Source organism: Anser anser (assembly GCF_964211835.1).
Source record: "Anser anser genome assembly, chromosome: 2".
Taxonomy (NCBI): Eukaryota; Metazoa; Chordata; class Aves; order Anseriformes; family Anatidae; genus Anser; species Anser anser.
The window spans coordinates 117,632,562-117,655,691 of record NC_139721.1 but is presented as its reverse complement, the minus strand read 5'-3'; the positions used below and the strand labels follow the sequence as shown (position 1 = coordinate 117,655,691).

Sequence of the window (23,130 nt, the reverse complement as noted above, 5' to 3'; positions counted from 1 at the left end):
ATATCAAACAGGAAATCATCAAAAGCACTGTGAAGACATTCCTTCAGTGTGGAACTCACCTTTCATGTATTCAACTTATTGGAAGTTCTTCACTTTGTTTCAATAAATTACCATGATATTCTCTAGTAGTCTCAAATGACTTTCAGATAAAGATCGGTGAGCCATTTCTAAGCGTCTCTTAAGACTGAGGCAAAATAGTCATTAAATACCTCAGCCTTCTTCATATCCCAGGTGACCAGGTCTCCCATTTCCTTCTGGAGAGAGCCCACAATTTTCCTAGTCTTCCTTTTATCACCGATATACCTATAGAACCCTTTCTTACTGCCCTATATGTCCATGGCCAAATTTAGTTCTAAATGGGCTTTGGCTTTCCTAACCTGATCCCTGGCTGCTCGGACAATGTTTCTGTATCCCTCCCAGGCTACCTGTCCTTTCTTCCACTCTTTGTATGCCTTCTTCTTCTGTTCAGGCTTGTTCAGGAGCTCCTTGTTCATCCATACAGGTCTCCTGGTGTTTTTGCCCAATAAAATAAATCATTGTCCTGACTTTTAATCAGAAAAACAGTCACAGAAATACTAGCCTATGATTTTTCTCATGCATCCATGGAGAGACTTTGGCAGAAGCAGCAAAACCAGACTGTTTCTTGCTACTTCTTATTTCTTGTATGAATCTTGAACATATGCTCTGAGTGGGTTTGAAATCACTTAGATTCGATTTTTTATTTATGTTTACTATTATGCAGTAATCCATGGCTCTGAAAACATGTCATGAAGAAAACAGCGCATTAGGGAATTGGTGTGAACAATCCTTCAAAATTTCATCTTTAAAATGTTGCTTAATCACTATGGTGACTAGCATATTTATGGCATTTAAATGCATTCTTTTTGTTTACCCATATTTGCCTCATTATTTTGTATTGCCAACTACTTGGTTAATGTTATTATTTTACATTTTAAGAAATTATGATGGGTTTATGAGCATTATGTGATTTTCTATTTTTCTGTTTTTATTAATATGAGTGTTTATTTTTTCCTCTAGAAAGGTCCTGAAGGAAATCTCTGTTGGAAACCTAAAGCCTAACGAAACAGTTGAAGCAAATCTGGAAGCACAACTACTCTCCAAATTAGACCATCCATCCATTGTCAAATTTTATGCAAGCTTTGTGGAGCGAGATAGTTTCTGCATTATCACAGAGTACTGTGAGGTGAGACTTTTAGATTACTTGGAAGAAATTTGACAGAATGTGTGCTTTAAAATAGGGTCTTAAAAGAAACATAGCTCAGTTGTGTTTTTTTTAATGTTTTAGTTTGAATTTTACTCTCAACTTATTCTTTAATTGTGGCATCACTTGCTATTTGTTAGGCATATTTCATAAACACAGTATTACCTGGTCACTTGAGCTCACAGATTCATAGCTTATAGACAATCAGCCAGAGAAGAGAAAACAGGTAATTTAAATACTAGTTCATTTTGTTCACTATAATCAGTATTACAAGCAAGACTTAAAGGCAGACACATTATGAGGTCTCTGGGTGAGCCTAGAAAGTTTGTACCAAATATGTACTACTAAGGGATAAGAGAAGATGAGGCTGGGTCTGTGGGGGAGCAGTGTGAAATTTGATGTAAATGAGGAAGGGAAAACTGTCTTGTCATTTGGAGCTGATTACAAGAAGCTTAAGCCTAATCATATGAATTGTGAATTTGGTAGCAGAATTTGCTTTATAAAGTGGAGAACACTGTATGAGTCAAAGACCAGAGTGTAGAGGATACAATAAATACTAAAACAGGCTATATGACAGTATAGTTGCCAGTTTTTTTGACTGCAGCATTTGGTTTAAAAACATGTTGATGAAGTCTGTCTTAAGGCATTTTTAAAAGAAGTATTTAAACATATTTAAGCCAACTTTTTAAGAGTTTATATGAAACAAGTGCCTACTTTTGTATTAAATATAGATATGCTATTCTAGAAACATCTGTTGTACATGCAGTGCTCTTTTTATGAAACTGTGAAGCAGACTTTTCAGTCGTGCTCTGCTAGACATTTGAAATGCTTTGAAAGCTAATGACATTGGACCACTGCGTTATCTGTCCACCATCAGACTTGTAATCATGTTTCTCCAAGCATCCAGCTTTGGTGTGAATAATTGAAGAAGTACAATTCCTGCCAGTCATTGCTTTCTTGCCTTCTTTGATGACACTTAAATGCACATTTTAGCTGGGATTTATTTATTTTTATTAAATCTGAAATGTTTGATTCTGTTATAGAATCTAAACATTTGTTAACATCCTATTTTAACACCTATGCAGAAGCTCCTTTGCTTCATGCCCTGAATGTCTGACAGCTGAGGCTTGGTGGAAATTTTATATAGCCAACTCTCACTGGAATTCCAGACCTGATAACTGAAACATTATCCTAACTGCCCAGATATTCCTGTGCATGGTGAATCACTTTATCGGTGGTAGAAAGTCGCTCAAAACCAGGTCAGTTGATCCTATAGGAATAAAGGAATCTCTTTCAGCAGCATTATGGAGGTGGCTTCAGTCCACTGCTTTTTATTTTTTATTTTTCCATTTTAAATAAACTTATTGGTGAATAAAAAAGGGCATGATAGTAATGAATAATAATCAAAAGCTGCTGCAACACCCCTTAGAGCCTTTTTTTGTTCAGGTATACTACCCTGAATGAATGTTTCAGTGTGGAGTTGCCCTAGGATCCAGGAGACGTATACCCAAACACATGAGAATGTATTAGAACAGGGCAAATAAAGAAGGTGGAAATAGATGTGTTGGCTGTGCAGCTGAATCTTTTCAGTTTTGAGTTTGCTAGGTCAGGCCAAAATGACACTGGCTCCACTAGGATTTGCTTCTGATTTTTCCAAAAGGACAGACTATGTAGTATCACTGCATTTAAGCAATTAGGATGTATTTAATCAAATACTCAGGCGAGAGAAGTACAAAGCAAGGTTTTTCATACTGCTATAAAGATTCTTTTCTATTTTACCTTGGGTATTTCTAGAAGGTATACCTTTGTATTTATTTCCCAATAGCCTATCTTTTAATGTGGTGGGAATAGGATCTTTTTATGAAAAATATGTCAATTTCAATTGAGAATAAGAAAAATGTGTTGCTCTCCGATCTGATCCTTGTTTGGAAATCTGGTACATTCAGTTTCTCATGCATAGAATAATTACCACATTGGCAGTAATTTGTACTCTTGGGCAGACTCAAAATAAAGAATAAACATCCAGTTGGCATGGAAACAGAACTACCCTCTCAGCGTTATTCTGTTTTCTCCAAAGTACTGTGACTTATTCATTAGCTACTGTACTTTGTTCATTATTGCTTGACTCGTTCAGAGTAATCCTCCAATGCAGCTGCCCTGTGCTAAACCTGTCCTGTGAACAAAAAGCTTGACATCTTTTATTATGACTGAATTCTATCAAATTTATAGAAAGGAAGTACATGTATTCAGTTTCAGTCTTCTTGTTGAGCTTCTTTGGCAGTTGCCCTCATTCAGAGTCTTATAGGCAATCTAAACTTTGTCATGTAAGTCAGATTTGAAACAAAAATGAACCTTGGGTTTCATGAACCTTGGATTTAATTTTGTGATGTAAATTGGACTTCAATAAAATATAGTTTTTATAAATTAAAATAATGTAGTTCTTTTAAATGTTTAGTACATCATAAAACAGAACTAGTTACACCTTCCCCCAGATAATTATTTCTGTCTCTTCACTGCAGTCTCACTGTGATGTGAGTATACATATGCTAAGGAAATCTGAGGAAAAGCAATAACTAGAGCAATGAATGCCTGTTCACATTATCTGTCCTAGGTACTAAGCTGTTTTAAATAAGTTACTGGTGTGTTTTATGCTTTTGACATTTAAATAGAAACTGCAGCTTGGAAACTTCCTATTTCATTTGTATTTCATTCGTTAACTTCCTTATGAACTTCATTATACTGGCCTTCCAGACTGCAAAATTGGGCAGCAGTATTTCAGCAATTTTTTTATGATACACTTTTGTTTTCCCTTTTTAGACACAAAATTAAGGTTAAATTGTCTGTAGGACATTGAGACCAGTCTTGTGAAAAGCAATACAGTTAACTTGTGGGCACACATCGTTATTTTGTTCTTTGACCATCTGAAGGAAACCCCCCTCTACTTGAGAGTACCCACCAGCCTAGCTCTTTATGTCCTATGTTTCTTTTCTTTGCCTTTTTTTTTTTTTCCATCAATGTGTGATTGAGAGATTACATATTTGGACAGTGAGAAATGGTGATCAGAGCCTATTGCACCTCAGGGGTCCTTACTGGGACAGTCCCCTGGGGACAGCAGCCTGCAACAGCACGTGTCAGAGCAGCCTTTGAATCTTGGGCTACTGCTACTATTGCCTCTCGATGGTCTGGGGCAGCCATCTGGAGTAGGTGAGTCACTACTTTTGAGGGGTGTAGGCTCAAACACAGCCCATCTGGTTGCCATGCAGCAGAGTACCCAGCAATACCTTTTCTTCCCTACCTCTGCTCCGCTGTGAGCAGCCATTGGGAAGTTGTTGAACATTTGGAGTTGCAAAGGGGAAGCAGCTGCTCAGAGCTCCAAGTTCCCAGAAGAGCTTCCCTCTGGGCTGCAGCAGGGATGCAGATGGAGAGTTGAAGCCCTATTCCCATCCCTAGTGAACAAGATGACTCAGACATTTCAATTTAGAAATTGCAGGACATTGTCAGGGAACACATTTTTGATGTATGACAAAACATCTTCTTCTTCGACACAATCACTTTTGAATATTGCAACTTTTAGATCCTGAAGAACCACAAACACTACTGTAAGCTCTTGTTGAAATAGAAATGTATGGATCTGCAAGGACAGAACCTGCTTATTTTGTAATGTCAGTATGAAGCACTGTGGTTTTGGGAACAGAAAAACGAGGAATATTGAAGAGACCATAACCTTTTGGAGTCAACAGCACAGGGAAGGGTTGATAATGGGAAATGGCATGTATCAGCATAACCAGTGGTCTGTTTTCTATACACTTATGACAGTGGTACAGGTTAAACTGTTTTCTTGTATGTGGCACTTAGTACTTCTGATTTTATGCGGAAGTAATGATTTGTGCAGAGTAAGTTGTCCTGATGTAAGGTAATTAATCACTAGAATAGAATAAGACTCACCATCCCTTTGCTCTGGGATTAGTTACCTCAACGTAGTACTTGTCACTAATGTGCATTCTTGTAAACAAAATCTATTTATTTTATAAAGCGGATAAACATCCAGCTGACAACCATTTCTCTCTTTTTTAGCAAAATAAACAGTTTTCATTTAAGTTTCTTCAAGAGCCTCTTTCATCGTGCTGTTTGACTGATTTTTACAAATATCTGCCTTTATAGTTTTCAAGTAGTCTTTTTCTGTATATATTTTCTAGTTTATTTGGCACTTCTTGCTATGTATCATAGTGCTCCATTTCTAGTGTTACTTCTACATTCAACTGTAATTTTAATGAAGTATTTACAATAACACATGCCACAGATTATAGACAGTTTAATTCTGCTTTGTTTCTGACAAAAGAGAATTTGGAAGAGAGACAAAGTATCATAATTTAGGAGTCTGTATTTTAATTCTTAAGAGAACAGCATAGTTTCTTCAATGCTGATATGGTTAGTGTAAAAAATGAGAATGTCTCTTGACTGTGCATTGTTCAACTTAAGTGGAAATGTTTTCCCTAGATTTACAAACTATTGTTCGAGCCATTCAGGGACAGATTCATTTTCTTCAACTTAGCTGTTTACATCTGAGCTGGACAGTGTAGGCCCTCATCATAAACCTTTGCAGAGAAACAGCATTTGTACAACATGATCCATCCCTTCCTAAGACAGACATGGCAGAGATAATTGCACTATGTAAGTGACTGTTCCTTTGTCTTAATTATAATTAAGGGAGTTTGAGGTGATTAGCTCAGATGTACATATCTAAAGCTGGGTGACATGAAGTGAGAACTGTTGAAAACTTTCGTGATTTTATGTAACTCTTGAGAGAGAACTGACCTAATTTCCTTCTGCAGCCAGACAGCTTGATCTCTTTTTGATCCTCAGTTCTGTATGCTTTTGGTGCTGTGAGTGTTCAGAATTCATGTGCCAGCATTAATTTTACTGCCTGTGTTCTACGGAGTCTGAAGGTGTAAGAAAATGGCATCCTGTGATTTCATGAAAGAGAAGACATTTTAAAAACTAACTTTAAATGTACTTTAAATTTAAATATGTTGCGATGTTTTTCAGGGTGGAGATCTAGACTTCAAAATTCAAGAGTACAAACAATCTGGGAAAGTATTCACTCAAAGACAAATAATAGACTGGTTTATACAGTTGTTACTTGGAGTCAACTATATGCATGAAAGGTACAGTCATTTGCTTTAATACAAGATCATTTAACTCGTGAGGGAAGTGAGTAAGCTTTTACTGACTTGTATGTATTCAAATAGAATTTGAACCATATTGATTATTTTTTATTGGTATAAAATCCTAGTCAATGAACTGCTGTAGTGTATATGTAGTATACATAAAGTGTAATTAATTGTCTATCATGCAAGAATATTGTATGTTATATCTTTAGCAGTGCAGTGGTAAATGTCTTTCAGTGTTAGACAAATTCTCTAAGAGCCAAGTGAAGAATTTAACATGATGGAAATTGCTCAATATTGTTAGAATAAAATAGTTTTAAAGTTTAAAATAAAGACAGCTTTTAAGGGGATTTAGCAAAGAGCTCTTGCAGGTGTTTAATGTGAAGAATCAAATACATGTGCTTGATGTAATCCCCTTAAAATCTTATATTCTTTGAAAACTGACATTACTTTTAACAACACATCAAAGATTAACCTAAAAAAATACTGCAGATCATTAAGACAGTGATTTCATGAGACTATGATTGATTAACGCATTTCATAACTAATAGTGTAAGATTCCATGACACCACAGGTGTAGCTGGTCATCTGGTGGAGAGACGTAGAGTATTGGTCCAATAAGGTCTCAATGCAAGGGTTAAAAAGTTTTATGTGAGCCTTAGGGATCCAACATTCTTGACTGTCCCTTGGATTCTCTGGTAGCATGCTCCACACAGGATGCTTGCACTGGTTTGCAGACTTTTGAACTGCTGCGGAGACCTCACTTGTTTAGAACAGGGATAATAACAGGTGAATACTTACCTGGTCATCTCTGTGAGCGTAGTTCTTACCTCCAGTGTGATTTGCAAGGTGTTTCATCCTGCCAGGATGAACTGTTTGAACTATTATTCCTATTGAACTTTCAGAAATAAGAATGTTATTGCTGCAAGGACTGGCTTAGCATAGGCTAAGGATATGTCTCTGCAATCACCTTGTGTGACACCTACTCTGTCAATTGTAAATAACTATTCTGCACACTACCTCACTCAAATTTAGATGCATGTTTTCAAGAGATGAAAAATTAAAATAATAATTTTAATTTTGCCAAGAATTATGGCTTAAATTATTCGTACAGCTAGTGGAGGGCGACAGAGAGAGAAAAGTTAGGTTACATCCAGAGTCTGGAGATGACAATTCTTTTTTTTTTTCTCTTTTTTTTCTCTTTACCCCTTCTTCTTCTCTCTCTTCTCTTTTTTCTTCTTTTTTCTTTTTCCTTTCTTCTTCTTTTCTTGTCTTTTTTTTTCCTATTCAGAATGTAAACTAGAATAATTAGTCTTCTATTTTGCATGAGTAGTTAAAAAAGAAAGATTATCTGCTAAATTGAGGCTGAAGACAGCACCAAGTTGATGTAGCTGTTTCAAATCTATTTCACAGTAGCTTGGGCCAAATTTGGTTGCTTGAACTTGAGTTTCAGGAGAGGAGCAGGTAGAGATAGTCACCGGTCAACAAGAACAACTGTTTCTCAGTTGAGCTGAAGTGAAGTATGTAGGATAGGTTTGACCTAAACTGAGAGATGCCTAATGAGTTTTTACACCTGCAGAGTCAGACTGTAGAGGGAAAAGGGCAGAGTGAATTACTGTCTGTGACTCAGAACATTTTGGTTCCTAAATGCCAGTTTATCTGGGGCTTGTACGTGATGTGCCATGCCATCCCCACAGACTGCAGTGATGGAAGCACAACAAAGAGAGATCTCTTGGGATGCTTTGTTTTTCAGCATTCACCTCAGGCAGAAAGGACAGAGGAAAATTGAAATAAAAATCCTGACTGTTTAACTGAACTATTAGTGGCTTTTTTCCCCCTTCCTGAATTCTGGTTTAATAATTTATCATGAAAATGTTAGTAATCTGGAAGGTCCGCTTTTGGTAAAATCCTTTCTTTATCCTGTGTGTTTAGAGGATGCATTGTGTAGACTAATGCAGAGTAATAATAATAATGGATTGTATAAGTTATTTTTTCTTTTTGTCTTTTATCTTCTGTATATCCTTATGCCTCTGTTATCTCCACTTTTCTCACAGGTCCCTTTTGTCTACTCTTCTTTTCTCTCCTTTATTTTTCTCATCTTCTATTTGTTCTCAAATAAATCTTTCCAAAAAATCTCATAAATAAACGCTTTGATAAATATGTATGTTAAATTACTGGGTTTCCTGAAAAGTACAGTTGAATTCTCCAGTGAAAATAACAATTTGATTTTCCAAACAGCATTTCATTTTCTCTCTTTGAATTAGAGCTATTTAATAGCACCTCTCCAGATACATAGAAATGACTTGACAGTTTTATTTGTATTTCCTTTATTATATTGTGTTTTTAACTATATTCACGTTAGAAAACTATTCTTTATCCTATTATTATAGAGCCAAACAATAGCTTAAATGACAAAGCTGAGGCTTAAAAGGCTTTAAAAGTACCTACAGAAATTTGTTGGAATTACTGAAATATAAACATATAAAAACAGCCCTCTATTTATGTATAAAGGAATTGTATGTGATTTCTTCTATACTGATAAGGGAAAAAAAGGTATCATACATATTTGAACTATGTTTTAATGCAAGAAAATTTTGCCCTAGAGTTAGAATCTTGAAATGTTCATTATCTGTGGGTTGGACCTCTTCATGCCATTTCTTAGAAAATCTAGCTGCTTTGGGAGGGATTTCTATCCCAGAACAGCAAAAATGACTACTTCTGGTTCTAGACATAAATTATTCTGTGGATCTATTTCTTGTGCACCTTTAGTTGAACTTCTACACTTTTTGAAAACTCTCATTCTAGAGATTTACCTCCAAAAATAGATGTTTTTCTACCTCCTGTTGCCCCCTTCCCCCCAAATAAAGCAGATTGTACAGATTAGGCATTCATGTCTTTTACTTATGCTTCATAAATCCCAAAGTGGTTATGAATATCTCCCGGTGACTCTGCTATCTACTGTCTATTTTACATAATTGAAGGATTTTTGAATTTAAACTTGAAAGCTAAATTATCTAGAATTAAATAGATGCAATCCTCATCTGTCATTGATATAACGAAAGAGACAAGTAGTGGATAGGCAGCATAGTTCAGTGGTCTTATCTAGACAGAGAGAGTTAGCATGAAACCATCATCTGGTCGCTCTGGCATACCTGTAGCCCATCACATATTAGTGCACAAAATTGATCCCACAGCACTCAGGCAATGAGGCCATTGATTCATTTAACCTCAATTTGTATATAGCTGACCATTATATTATCCATCGCATTGCTAATCTTTATGAACAATATGCCAACACAGAGATTTTGATAAGGTTACCGTTCATTCAAACAAGTTTGTTGCTTTCAATCTATAGGGTAGCGCACTCTGTCCAAGTCTATCTGGATTTCCCATTGTCTTTCCTAATACAGGATTCACAGTTGCCCAGAACCTATTAGTTCTCAGAATAGTTCTTCAGACAAAGGAAAGAGAAATTTATTGCTGAATATTTCACAGAAGTAAACTACTTCAGCTTCAATCAGCTTCACTTGCTGGTGTGTTGCAGAGGCATCTTTACTGAAGGAGGCTGCCTACTGCTCAGTGATCCATGCTGCTTTTTTATGACTATGAGACAGCAAGCAGGTAATCTGTAGAACATAGGTATGGGTGTATTTATAGTCTAAATTTAAAACCATCCTGAAGTGTTAATTTCTACCCAAGATATCAATAACCACTTCGCTAGCCGTCAAGTTAGATTAAGATTTGCTGGAGTCCAGTTAATTCATGTTACCTTTATTGGCAACATATATTTATTTCTTGCTAGAATTAAAGTAGTTGTTTCAGTTAAGGTTTCAGCTTGTAACTTGTTAATCTTCTGACGTACCCTGGCAGATTGAAGTGGCTGGTATCAAGAGGTATCATCATGGGAAGTTCCAAAAAAATTACCCCCAAAATTTCTTACTCATATTAATACATAAAAGCATCTTATAATTATTGGCAACACAAATAATTTACATCATATTTTCGTCACTATGTTGCACGTTTATATTAGCATTATATTCCATTTCAAACCACTGTAGCCAAAATATCTTCTCTTTATCTCCTATAATAAGTTACTGAAAGTTTTCTGCATATTTTTTATACATCAAGATACTTGTCATTCAAATCACAGTTGCCCAACTAACTTTTAGGTTCAAGATTATATTTCTACAAAGCTACAAACAACAACAACAACAAAATAATAATTAAAAAAATTAAAAATCTAAGTCAGTGAAGTCAAGTTCTTTCAAAGCTCTGTGTGATGAATGGTAAGGAAATACTTTATGAATCTAAATTGACAGAGCAAGATTTATATACAACTACGTGTGTATATAGGCTTATAAAATAATAAGGAATATAATCTTAGCTTAATTTCCTTACTGATGTAATGCATGATAAATGTACGTATATTGCTCAAGCAAGTTGCCAAGTAGAGAATAAACTATTTATAAACATCAGTGGAGACATGCTGAATAAAACTTTCATTTTTCCAAATGTGCAATCTCTCACTAGAAGTATTATTTTCAGGACAAAAATTGGAAAGAAAAAAATCCATAATGTATAAAGAACTCTTTTCTTTATGCCCCATAAAAATAGAAATGTTTCCATGTTCAGCTACGTATGTACTACAATATCTTCTAATACCTATTTTTCTCCCCCCCCCCCCATTTATGAACTAAGTATATTGAATTCAATCATTTTTTTCTTTTCTTGCAAAAAATATTTTCCAATGAGGCATGGACTAAATTGCTTATTTTAATTGTGCTGTAGAATAAGTGTTTTCTGGACTTAATACGGAAGCTATTTTGGAAATCATTTCAGTATCTCAATGCATTAGACTATAATAATTCAATAAAATTTGACATAATACTTGAGGATTGCTCAAGAACAACTAAAATCTATTACCATATTGGGTTTTTCTGCCCACATCTCAAGAATCTTAGAGCCTCTCAGCAATCTTAGAGCCTCTGTTGCTTTCTTTATCTGTTCTAAATGACTAAACAAGTAGTGTATTTGTAATACCAAACACAGTTTCAGTAGTCATTATGTACTGAAGCTATTCTAAGCTCCTCCTGAGCAGAGATGGTGGCTTGATAACACACAGTATTAGTTATAACGAACTTAAAAGTGGTTGAATTCAAGTTTGGCTGAGGTTGTAGGGAACCCTCTTGGAAGTGTTATTAATAAGAATTAATTGAGAAGATGCTTTGTGTACTGTAGAGATATATTTTTTTCCCTAATGAGCTGGAAAATTACTGTCACGCATTAAGATCTCTAGAAATGGAAGAGATGCTGTTTGTCCTGGCATGGTGTGTATCTTATGATGCTGCTTCGGTCTTTGATGGAAAAATAAGTCTGTAAAAGCTAGTTGTTCTTTTTCTTTTCCTTTTGATCTCTGTCTTTGTAAAGTTCTTTTATCTTCCAGACCATTACTGTAAAAATTTGTACAACTATCCTAGTCTGTATACATGTTTGTCTTTCAAGTTAATACGTTTTCTCTGCAGGAGGGTTACCTGAGCTTATTGCTCTTATTGCTGTTTTTCTCGTCCCTTATTCTATTGTGATACATCTTATTCTTCTGGTTGAAAATAGGATGTCATGCTTTTAAGAAGAGCCATACAGGAAGACATGCTTTTCTCTTTTCTTTTGCAGCTCATGTTAAGCCTGTATCTGTATTCTCAAGCTGGGATCCCTGGGTGCATTTTTATTATCCTGGCTGCTTAGGCTCTCATCCTGCATGTGGGTGTCTGTGAATGTACCTCTGTGTTTTTGTGAAGCTCCTTAATGCCGGTTGCTGTGCATTGTCACTTACAGGGTTAGACTTGTAGCAGTGGTGGGCTGGCCTTCCTAGCAAGGAATGAAGATAAATACTTGAAATACTTGATAAGTGACTTTGAATCGTTCAAGTTAGATGAGGTTGAACTTCTTTTTGTATTCCAGGCGAATACTTCACAGAGATTTGAAAGCCAAGAATATATTTTTGAAGAATAATCTTCTTAAAATTGGTGAGACTTGCCTACTTTTTAAAGATATGTTTTACTATGATAGAACAATCCAGCAGACATTCTGTGAATAAGGAGATTTACATAAAGTGATGTCTGATGTAGTGTTTGATCTGTGGTCAAACATTTACCTGACAGGCATACACAGGAACAGGGACCCAGACAGGCACTGAAATCCCAGCCTTGAGTGTGCTCAGAGCTCAGCCGGACATAGACTGAGCACCCTCATATAACTTTGAAGCTGGCCCTGATTTGAGTCAGGTTTGAATCAGATGACCTCCTGAGGCCTCTGGAAACTATGTTGTTCTATGTGGTGTTCTTATTTTGGATAACCATAGAATTTTGGTTGAATAACCATATTTAAAAGTTCTGCCTGTTTTTAGTGTTCAGTTATTGTATTGTGTCTAACAATAAAGAGTTTATACAAATAAATAAATATTTGCATATGCTCTTGAAATGTAAATATTTAATTAGTATCTTGTCTTTTTGTCATTTGTGCTTCTAATCTAATGTATTTTTTCATCTATGTCCTAATTCATCCTCTTTATTTACAAAAAGCAGTATTTACAGGGTAAGTTCTTTGTTGCCACTGAAATTATTTTGTATTAATTTCACTTTCATAAAGAGTTCCAAGCATTTATTATAACAAGTTGGTTTAAACACAATTCTGATTTTTTTGTAGTATTAATCACAGTGGTACTGAAGTATCACTCTGATGCCTAGAGCTATTCACTACATACACATTGACAACCTTTCTTAGTATCCCAACAGCATAGTTGTTTTTTACCTGTAGAAGTTACCAGAACACATGGACAAAAACTCTTTTTTTTTAATCCCTTGGGCCATTTCCTGAAAATATAGGTAGGGTTGGCAAAGGCTGATCCCTCCCTCTGAAACAGATTGTAGGTGGAAATGGGGAAGTATGTCAGCCCATTATTCCACATAATTTTAAACAAGATGGACACCTAGATAAGAAATTCCTACTAATTACAATCAACTTGGGTTGCCTTTGAAGTGTTAAGTAGGAATTTTAAAAGCTCTCTATTTCATTGCTGATATTCTTGGTTCTCTGCTAAACAATGTTTTTGTGTTGACATGTCTGGAATTTTGACCATTTATACAAACTGAGGATATGGATCTTAATTTAAAAATGAAAAGTGAACAGACGTGTATGAAGGCTGTGTTAATGTTTAAGTTCTTTGTAAGAATTTTAGTCTTATTGTGCTTAATTGTTTGGGGGTGGATCTTTCTGTTGTTACTTTTAGGGGACTTTGGAGTTTCTTGTCTTTTGATGGGTTCATGTGATCTGGCAACTACATTTACTGGGACACCATACTACATGAGTCCAGAGGCACTGAAACACCAGGGCTATAACACAAAATCTGATATTTGGTGAGTAGTCAGCATGCTATTTCAGTAGGATTATACATTTATTGAAAAGAAAATGTCATGAAAGGTAAAATGTCATATATTGTCAAGATCAGCATTTGACTATATTTAGGAACTACCCTTTACTGTTTGTTTGTTTGTTTTTTGAAAAGCAAACCAACGGGGGTTTAGTGAAAAAGGAAGCAGGGCTTCCTCAGTAGGGTGCTCACACTACTCCTCTAAAACTATTCCAGGATATTTGCATCATGTATTGCAATTTAAAGGTTTGCTCTTTGTGTTGAGAAGCATGTAGCTACTATTATATGGTGTTATGTGGGACTTCAAAAGAGAAAAAGATTCAGGTCCAGTCTCTGCTGTGACACAAGATGATTGTGGATTAATCTTGAGTTCTCCTAGGAAGGGGGAAATCTTTCTCTTATAGAGAAAGATAAATAGAAAGAAACAGTTGTCTGTGAAATTTCCAAGTGGACAAGGAAGGAGCGATTCCTGGCTGAGAGGGAAACAGGAGAACCTTCTTACGAACTGAATTGAAAAACATTGGAAAGTGGCAAAAGGAAGAAAATTCTTGAAAGGACAGCTGAGTATAAGAATAACTGGACAGAAGCAAAAACACAATCAGTTTCATAAAAGGCTCAAAGATAGAAAGATAAGTGTCAGTTCTGCACTTAGATGGCACAAAATATTGATTTCTGAGGTAATGATTAAAGTATCAAGTTGAGAACCTGAGATCTGTTGAAAGACTTTTTTTTTTTTTAAGTCTTTAAAGTCTTTTTTTTAAAGGAAAATTTTAGTTGTGCGGGTATTTTTTCAAGCTAAGATGAGGAATGATTTTTGGAGTGGGGAAAATACCTGTCTTGGTTATGTTCTAAAACACTCATCGTGTTTCATGATGACAGTTAAAACTATTTTTTTTTTAATTCTGTCATAGTGTTTTTTTAAATACTTTGTTACTTCTCTTAAAAGATGTTTGTTTCTGTAGTTATGCATATCCGAAGGTTTCTTTTTTAAGAATATTTCAATCCAGGAAGTTTTCTTTAAAAAGCATTTGTCCACTGGAATGTAGTTTGTTTACTTGACAATTTACTCTAACTTCTGCTCCATTCTGACTTTTCAAAATATATTTGGGACTTCAGGATATAATTCTAGAAGTTCAGAACAGTCATCTGTACCTTTAACTGCTAACAGCCATTTTTCACAGTTAACATCTTCAATCCAGTCAACGGATGTGTCAGGAAACTCATCTCATGGTCTTTATAGCTGAACAGAGATGGATTTAATGTCAGATTATCTCTCGTTCATCTGTATCAAAACAAATATGAGTTAATACATGTCAATAAAAATATATTGCGAGAACATTTCAAAAGATGTGAAAACAACTGAACAGACAGGAAAACATGACTTCTGTGCGCTATTACTGTAAAGCATAATTTCTATTGCAGTTGACACTGAATGTAAATATATATAAGTTCTATTCATGCTTACAAGTGTCAATCCATATGTCACTGAAGTAGTACAGAGTAAATGAAACCCGAATTTGTAAGCGTTTTTATAAATGATGTGTTGATCACTCTTTTAAAATCTACAAAATAGCAGAGAAAAGCCCGTAGAGCAAGTCACTACCTATTGGCTTTTCGCTATACTTTATGCATTTTGTAATCTTTCTAAACCAATACCCAGAGCACTCAACCAAGGGTGGAACTGCTTTCACAAGGAGGTTCTTGGCCCTTGGTTTAGGGGCACAAGGAGGAGATGTGCCCTGTCTCACTAGAACCCCAGCCCACAAAAGCCTTCTCTTTCTGAGCCAAGAAACTCTCTTTCTGTAAGGACTTCTCAACTACGAAGAGTCATACATTGAATTGATACGTTGGTCATTTAATTCCTTCATTTAATATTTTAATAGTGATTCTGAGTTTATTTTATGTTTGCTGTCCTTGTAAGGAGTCACTCAACCATCTGAGTTTGAATTGTCCATCCCACTTAATCTATTTGTGGACTGTCTTGGCCCACCAGCTGTGCATCTGGTTCCAGCCCTCAGTTTTGCGATAGTTGTGTAGTAGTAAGCACCAAAGTTTTCGTATAATTTCACGTTTTCATTTCATAAAGCACTGTTTCATACTTTCTCCTTTTTCTTTAGCTGGATGTGCTGAGGTTCTGAAACGTTTTGCAACTTTGCATATGTTTTTTGATTTTGAAATCAGTGCACTTTTTGCTAAACATTTGTGGAAGTCATAACCATCAATTCTGTTCATGTTTTTCTACTTATTTCCTGTGATACCTAGAAAGATCAAAGCCAAAAGCTTTAACAAGTGTGCATGTGAGAGCAGGATATTGCTGATCAGCAATCAGTGTGCCGCATCTTTGAACAGATGTCCTTCATCTGATTTTGGGGGAGCTAGGGAAGAGATGGGTGGAGGGAAGGCTGTTTTCCATATATTCAATGGAAAGCCAATTCCATTGGCTCCAAGGACAATCTTAAGTCCATTCCCTGAAATAGAATTTGATGATTGAGGTGAAAATGCCATGGAAGAGATTGGTTAAGGTGTTGGCTCTAAAAACCGAAGTCACTTTTATTTATCTGAAAGTATGTAGAAGACAGATTCTGTTCCAAGTTCATTTTACAACAGTTTTTAGCCAATCATGACAGGTTAACTGAAGCTTGCTGAGTCTCTCTGCAGCTTTTTGTTATCAAGTTAGTACAAAGGCTGGTAAATTTGAATGTCTCTTCCTATTGAGAAACGTCTAGTTACGAGATATAAACGCTTTTTGATAAAGCTCATGAAAGCTCATTTTTTAATTGCTTGACATGTGAGAACTCAAGTTCTGCTATTGTTTTAGTCTTTTTGTTTTTTAGGGGCTTTTTTTTTTTTTTTTTTTTAAGTGTGACAGCTCATTTTCCAGGAGTCAGAAACTTCAATTCATTAAATAAATAGGTTTCCTTCAAAAACTGATAGCGAGTTTCTACCTTAAGGAGCACACCATCCTGCTAGCATTCTTAGTTCCCTTGCTTACAAAGAGTGTAAAATCTTAGCATTATTAAAATTGCTTGGGATTTTGCCTTTGAGTTCATTTGATCCCAGCTTTATTTCACTATGTCTAAATATGTCTATATTGGCATCATTGCTTATAATAGTAACATCTCTATATAAACAGGGCCTATGTAATTATACCTATATAGCATAATATCTTTATTCCTTTTGTAGAATGAAAAACCCAGGAGATAGCTAAAATGACCTAGTATTTTTGACATTTGAGGAATAATATTTTCTTTTCAGTTCTGACTTCAGTAGAGGAATATGTAGGAATGTTAGAAAGTACTGTTATTCCTTGTCCGGTTATTTATTCTTATATCTGAGCTCAGATTTGATGAGGCTGCTCGTGTGTCCTTCAAACTATAGAACATTCTACAGCCCAAATGCATCCATCTGTGAGAGAGGAGGAAAGGACAGAAAGATCAGATGAGCTGTGGAGCAGCCTGTTCCCATTTCACACAATTTTTATGCAATGACACATAAGAAGCCCTAGTAAAGGTGAACTCCACATATAAACTTCATAAACATTACCCTCAGCCCTACCACGTGCAGCAAAACCGTGGCATTTCTGTTACTGGAGACCAAACATGGTTGTAGGAATTGCATGAGGCTGAGGGGGTGAGACCTTCTGGTCAACTTTGATTCTATGATATTTGTTGTGCCTAACCTAGATCTATCAAATACATGTCCCATCCATCAGTATTCATTCCACAAATTTTTAGGTCAGATCACTTTTTCTAAAATTAGTTAAAATATAATGAAATAGAAATATTTCTAATGATAAAGCAAGTCATCACTCAGAACTGCTAGTTTTGCACAAATAGTAATAATAGCAAGGGTGTTAGTGAGGCTAGATGTTGGGATACATATCCCATATCTAAGGATCTCTGAAGAACAGAAAAACCTTTGTACTTTCTACTGTCTTCATGCAACCTAGAAAGCCTAAACTTACCAAGAAGGTCAATGATAACTCCCACAGATGGTCCTAAAGTTAAAGTGGACTGTTGTAGCTTTCCCAGAGATCTCTTTTACGTCAGAAAATTGGAGGTTCCCTTGTCACACAGGCTCCCAATCAGTTTGGATTCTGCTTTTTTCATGCTGGGGAATGAACATCACTCTCTCGTCACACTTGAAACTGTCTCTGTGTTCACCTGTAAAGTTAACAGTATTTGCCTGCCACTAGTTGTTAGCACAGTATTGCTTGGGCAATTTTTTGCAGGTTTTCTAACCCTGAGAGTTTGGGGTTGCGTAAACGAGACTGTAATCTGCACTGGCTTGTATTCTGCCCAGGATCAGTATAAATCCTCAGTGCAAATATCGAGTGCTTCCATTGTAGTGGCTATTAAAACAATCTTACTTTGTTTCTGAGTAGATGTGCTAAAGTGTATGCAAACAGTTATGAACAGTGATATTTCTCTCTTCTCTTCAAAGCTATGAGTACATATGGCAAACTCCACCCATGAACTTCACAAAGAATTTCTGCATACTATGTAATACAAATTATCTCAGAGGCAGAAATGTTAACAGAAACAATTCAGTTGAAAAACAAATGTATTTGTCATTTGGAAACATAGCAAATTCTTTACAAGAGAGGTATAAATTGTTTTCTTTTTGTCTGGCAGAGACAAAGGAATATCACATTTGAATCCATCATACTCTACGTCGGCTGTCAAGTGTTGGCATATTTTGATAATTTTTTTTTCTGTGGGGTTTGGTTAAATTGGGCTCCCTATGTCACACATCTTGGGACTTTCATTTTAATTGTGCTTGCTTGTCTGTTCTTTTGCCCCAGTTTGTCTTTTCCTTTAATAATAACAATCCAAAAAGAGATTATTTTTAGTGCCAAATGTTATGTAGAATAGTTACCAAAAGTAGCCATAAAATTCACGCATTGGTCTTTTGAGTAATGTTTAACTGATGGATTTTATTAAAGTGCAATTTTATATAAAAGCAAGGGTTGAAGCAGGCATCACAGATTTCTCATCTATGCTGAAAAGGTGTGCTAGATCTTCATTGTTATGAATCAGCAAGGCTCCACTGAAATGATCCATGCTTTTAATTCAGAGATAAATGCAGAACAAAAACTTCTTAAAAGCAATACGAGTTGTGATTTGTAAGCTATGTTCTCATTAAATCTTTTTTTTTTTTTTCTTAACGTGCTTTGTATTTATTTTATGGAACTTAAGGTAGAAAGAAATTGCCAATATGTGACTCATGGGAGAAAATTTCAGCCTACTCTGTCTCTGTAAGATTTTGTCCCAGAGTTTCCAAACTATAGGTCTTCAAGTAAAGCACAAATTGTAATTTGGATTAATAAAGGTGTCTAAAATAGCTTTTCCTCCCATATTCCTCTATCTAGTCCCAAGATAATTAGAAAAAGAAGATTCCTATAGCTGATAATGCTGGTGAGACAATCTTATTAATTTTTGGCACAAATATTTGATTTCTTTTTTTTTTTATTGCAATAGTGCTGATTATTTTGGATTCTTAAAAAAAATGTGGCAGGTATTTAATTCTAATTATTTTCACCATCCCAGATAGAGATAGCAACAAACAAATACATACCTACGTTATTTTAAGTGAGAGCTATTTCAGTTCAATAATAAAGGCAGTTATATCATCACCCAGTGAAAATTCAGTGCATCTGATCTGAATTCAAAGAGCTGTTACTGAAAACATTTCATACCTTGTTTTGCTGAGATTATGTATCTTGTGATAAGAACCAATAAAACATTCAGAAGGAATTAAATGTTCTTTTTTTTTTTATTTCCACTTCTTTGTACTGTAGAAATGCTACATAGTTGTAAGACTATTAAATGTCTGGGCTGACCAAAAATCTTTTTATAATTGCTATTATATACATGTACCAAGAGTCAGCCAAGCCCTTTCCAGCCTATGAATGAGGGAGGAAAAAAAAGAGGAAGAACCTTTCCTTTATTGAAAAGATTACAGAAATGTTCTTTTTACAGTGGCCCAAGCCAGGCAATCTTTGTCATGCTTGTGTCCCCTATTGCTGCATATAACTTCACTGGTGTAAGTGGGCTGCTTACCCCAAAATATAAAGGTTTGGAAGTATCCAAACTTACTTCTAAAATATGCAATATATATAACTAATAATAGTCTCCACAGCATTTGATGTTATTACTTGAATCAATCTTGTAATGAGGAACATTTTGGAATGGGGTTTTTATATTGAAAGCAAGTTTATTTATTAAAATGATATAAATGGTTTGCTGCTAACTCTAAATCTGCCTATTCTATGATATGTAATATCAAGTATTGGTTATTGACTGGATGAACAACTAATGCTGTAAAGTAAGCTTGTACAGAGTGTACACGGAGTGCATGTGATTCTGGGAGACTCCCCAGTCTTTCTGAATTTCCCAAGTATTACTGGCTTTGTGTTTGGAAATAGCTGATAGAATCATAGAATCATAGAATCATAGAATATCCTGAGTTGGAAGGGACCCTTAAGGATCATCAAGTCCAACTCTTGATACCGCACAGGTCTACCCAAAAGTTCAGACCATGTGACTAAGTGCACAGTCCAATCTCTTCTTAAATTCAGACAGGCTCGGTGCAGTGACCACTTCCCTGGGGAGCCTGTTCCAGTGTGCAACCACCCTCTCTGTGAAGAACCCCCTCCTGATGTCGAGCCTAAATTTCCCCTGCCTCAGCTTAACCCCGTTCCTGCGGGTCCTGTCACTGGTGTTAATGGAGAAAAGGTCTCCTGCCTCTCGACACCCCCTTACGAGGAAGTTGTAGACTGTGATGAGGTCTCCCCTCAGCCTCCTCTTCTCCAGGCTGAACAGGCCCAGTGACCTCAGCCGTTCCTCGTACGTCTTCCCCTCCAGGCCTTTCACCATCTTCGTAGCCCTCCTCTGTACACTCTCCAACAGTTTCATGTCCTTTTTATACTGTGGTGCCCAGAACTGCACACAGTACTCGAGGTGAGGCCGCACCAGCGCAGAGTAGAGCGGGACAATCACCTCCCTTGACCTACTAGCGATGCCGTGCTTGATGCACCCCAGGACACGGTTGGCCCTCCTGGCCGCCAGGGCACACTGCTGGCTCATATTCAACTTGCTGTCTACCACGACCCCCAGATCCCTCTCTTCTAGGCTGCTCTCCAGCGTCTCATCGCCCAGTCTGTACGTGCAGCCAGGATTTCCTCGTCCCAGGTGCAGGACCCGGCACTTGCTCTTATTGAACTTCATGCGGTTGGTAATCGCCCAGCTCTCCAACCTATCCAGATCCCTCTGCAAGGCCTTTCCACCCTCATTCGAGTCCACAACTCCTCCAAGTTTGGTGTCATCAGCAAACTTGCTCAAAATACCTTCTATTCCTACATCCAGATCGTTTATAAAAATATTGAAAAGTACCGGCCTTAAAATGGAGCCTTGAGGGACCCCACTGGTGACCGCCCGCCAGCCTGACGCAGCCCCATTTACCATAACCCTTTGGGCCCTGCCCGTTAGCCAATTGCTCACCCATCGTATGATGTTTTTATTTAGCTGTATGGTGGACATTTTGTCCAGTAGGATCCTATGGGAAACCGTGTCAAAAGCCTTGCTGAAGTCCAAAAAAATCACATCAGCTGGTTTCCCTTGGTCCATCATGCGGGTGATCTTATCATAAAAGGAAATCAGGTTAGATAGGCAGGACCTACCCTTCACAAACCCATGCTGGCTGGGACCAATGACTGCTTTGTCCCCCAGGTGAGCCTCAATAAGTTCGAGAACCATCTTCTCCATGGTTTTACCAGGCACTGACGTGAGACTGACAGGCCTGTAATTGCTAGGGTCTTCTTTCTGACCCTTCTTGTAAATCGGCACAACATTTGCCAGCTTCCAGTCTACCGGGACCTCTCCAAATTCCCAGGATCGTTGAAAAATAATTGAGAGAGGTTCCGCGATGACGTCCGCCAGCTCTTTCAGCACCCGGGGATGAATCCCATCCGGACCCATGGACTTGTAGGGATCCAGGTGGAGTAGCAAATCCCGCACACGTTCAGGGTCGGTTGGGAGTTTGTCATCCCCACCGTCCCGGTCCTCCAGCTCAGGGCACCCTGGGTCCCGAAGCCCATCATCGGCATTGAAGACAGAGGCAAAGAAGGCATTAAGCGTCTCTGCTTTGCCTATGTCATTGTCTGTGAGGAGACCTTCCCTATCAAGGAGCGGCCCTATGTATTCTTTAGTTCTCCTTTTTCCATTCACATATCTGAAAAAGCCCTTTTTATTTTCTCTCACAGACACAGCCAGCTTCAACTCTAGGTGTGCTTTGGCCACACGAATTTTCTGCCTGCAAACACGAACAGCATCCCTGTATTCTTTCCATGACACCTGGCCCTCCTTCCAGTAGCGAAACACTCTCTGTTTCCGCCTAATCTCCATTAGAATGTTCCTGGTCAGCCACGCCGGCCTCCTGCCCCGCCTGCCTGACGTGCGATATTTAGGAATTGCCTGATCTTGTGCTTCTAGGAGGCATCGCTTAAAGAATGACCAGCTCTGGTGGACATCGAGGCCTTCAAGAGCAGTTTCCCAGGGGACCTTGCTGACTAGTTCCCTGAGCAGCCTGAAGTCCGCTTTCCCCATATCTAGGGATGAGGTTTTGGTGGCACTTTTCCTTCTGTCACCGTAAATTTTGAACTCAACCACTTCATGGTCGCTTTGACCAAGGCGGCCACCAATCACCACATCTCCCACCAGACCCTCTCTGTTTTCTAGCAACAGGTCTAGGAGGGCACCTTTCCTAGTTGGCTCCGTTAGCACCTGCACCAAGAAGTTATCATCTAGGTGCTTCATGAACCTCCTGGACTTGCTCGTGTCAGCCGTGTGGCACTCCCAGTTAACGTCTGGCAAGTTGAAGTCCCCCATAAGGACAAGGGGAGTTAATCTCGAGGCCTCTCTTAGTTCTGTAAAGAATAATTTATCGGCGCTATCGTCCTGGCCAGGCGGTCTGTAATAGACTCCCACAACGACATCCCCTTTATTCGTTCGTCCCTTGATCCTTACCCAGAGGCTCTCAACTTTGCCATCGCCGACCTGAAGTTCCACACAGTCCAGCCCCTGCTTCACATATATCGCCACCCCACCACCTCGCCTACCCTGCCTGTCCCTCCTGAAGAGCCTGTAACCATCTATCGCAACACCCCAGTCACAGGACTCATCCCACCAGGTTTCGCTTATGCCAATGATGTCGTAGTTGCGGGACTGGGCCAGGACTTCTAGCTCATCCATTTTATTCCTCATACTGCGTGCGTTCGTGTAGAAGCACTTCAGGTGCGTCTCCTTACACTCAGC

General features: G+C 37.5%; 1 protein-coding gene across 6 annotated transcripts in view; it reads left to right on the top strand.

The window, feature by feature from the left end:
* The window catches only part of NEK11 (NIMA related kinase 11), a 106,737-nt gene that overhangs the window by 18,610 nt on the left and 64,997 nt on the right, over positions 1-23,130 (top strand). For all 6 annotated transcript variants that reach the window (XM_083823159.1, XM_083823160.1, XM_083823157.1 and 3 more), the window contains 4 exons: positions 1,039-1,204; positions 6,269-6,387; positions 12,349-12,413; positions 13,676-13,802. In XM_083823159.1, the coding sequence (XP_083679285.1) occupies positions 1,039-1,204; positions 6,269-6,387; positions 12,349-12,413; positions 13,676-13,802 (477 nt within the window). The remainder of the gene's footprint in view (positions 1-1,038; positions 1,205-6,268; positions 6,388-12,348; positions 12,414-13,675; positions 13,803-23,130) is intronic.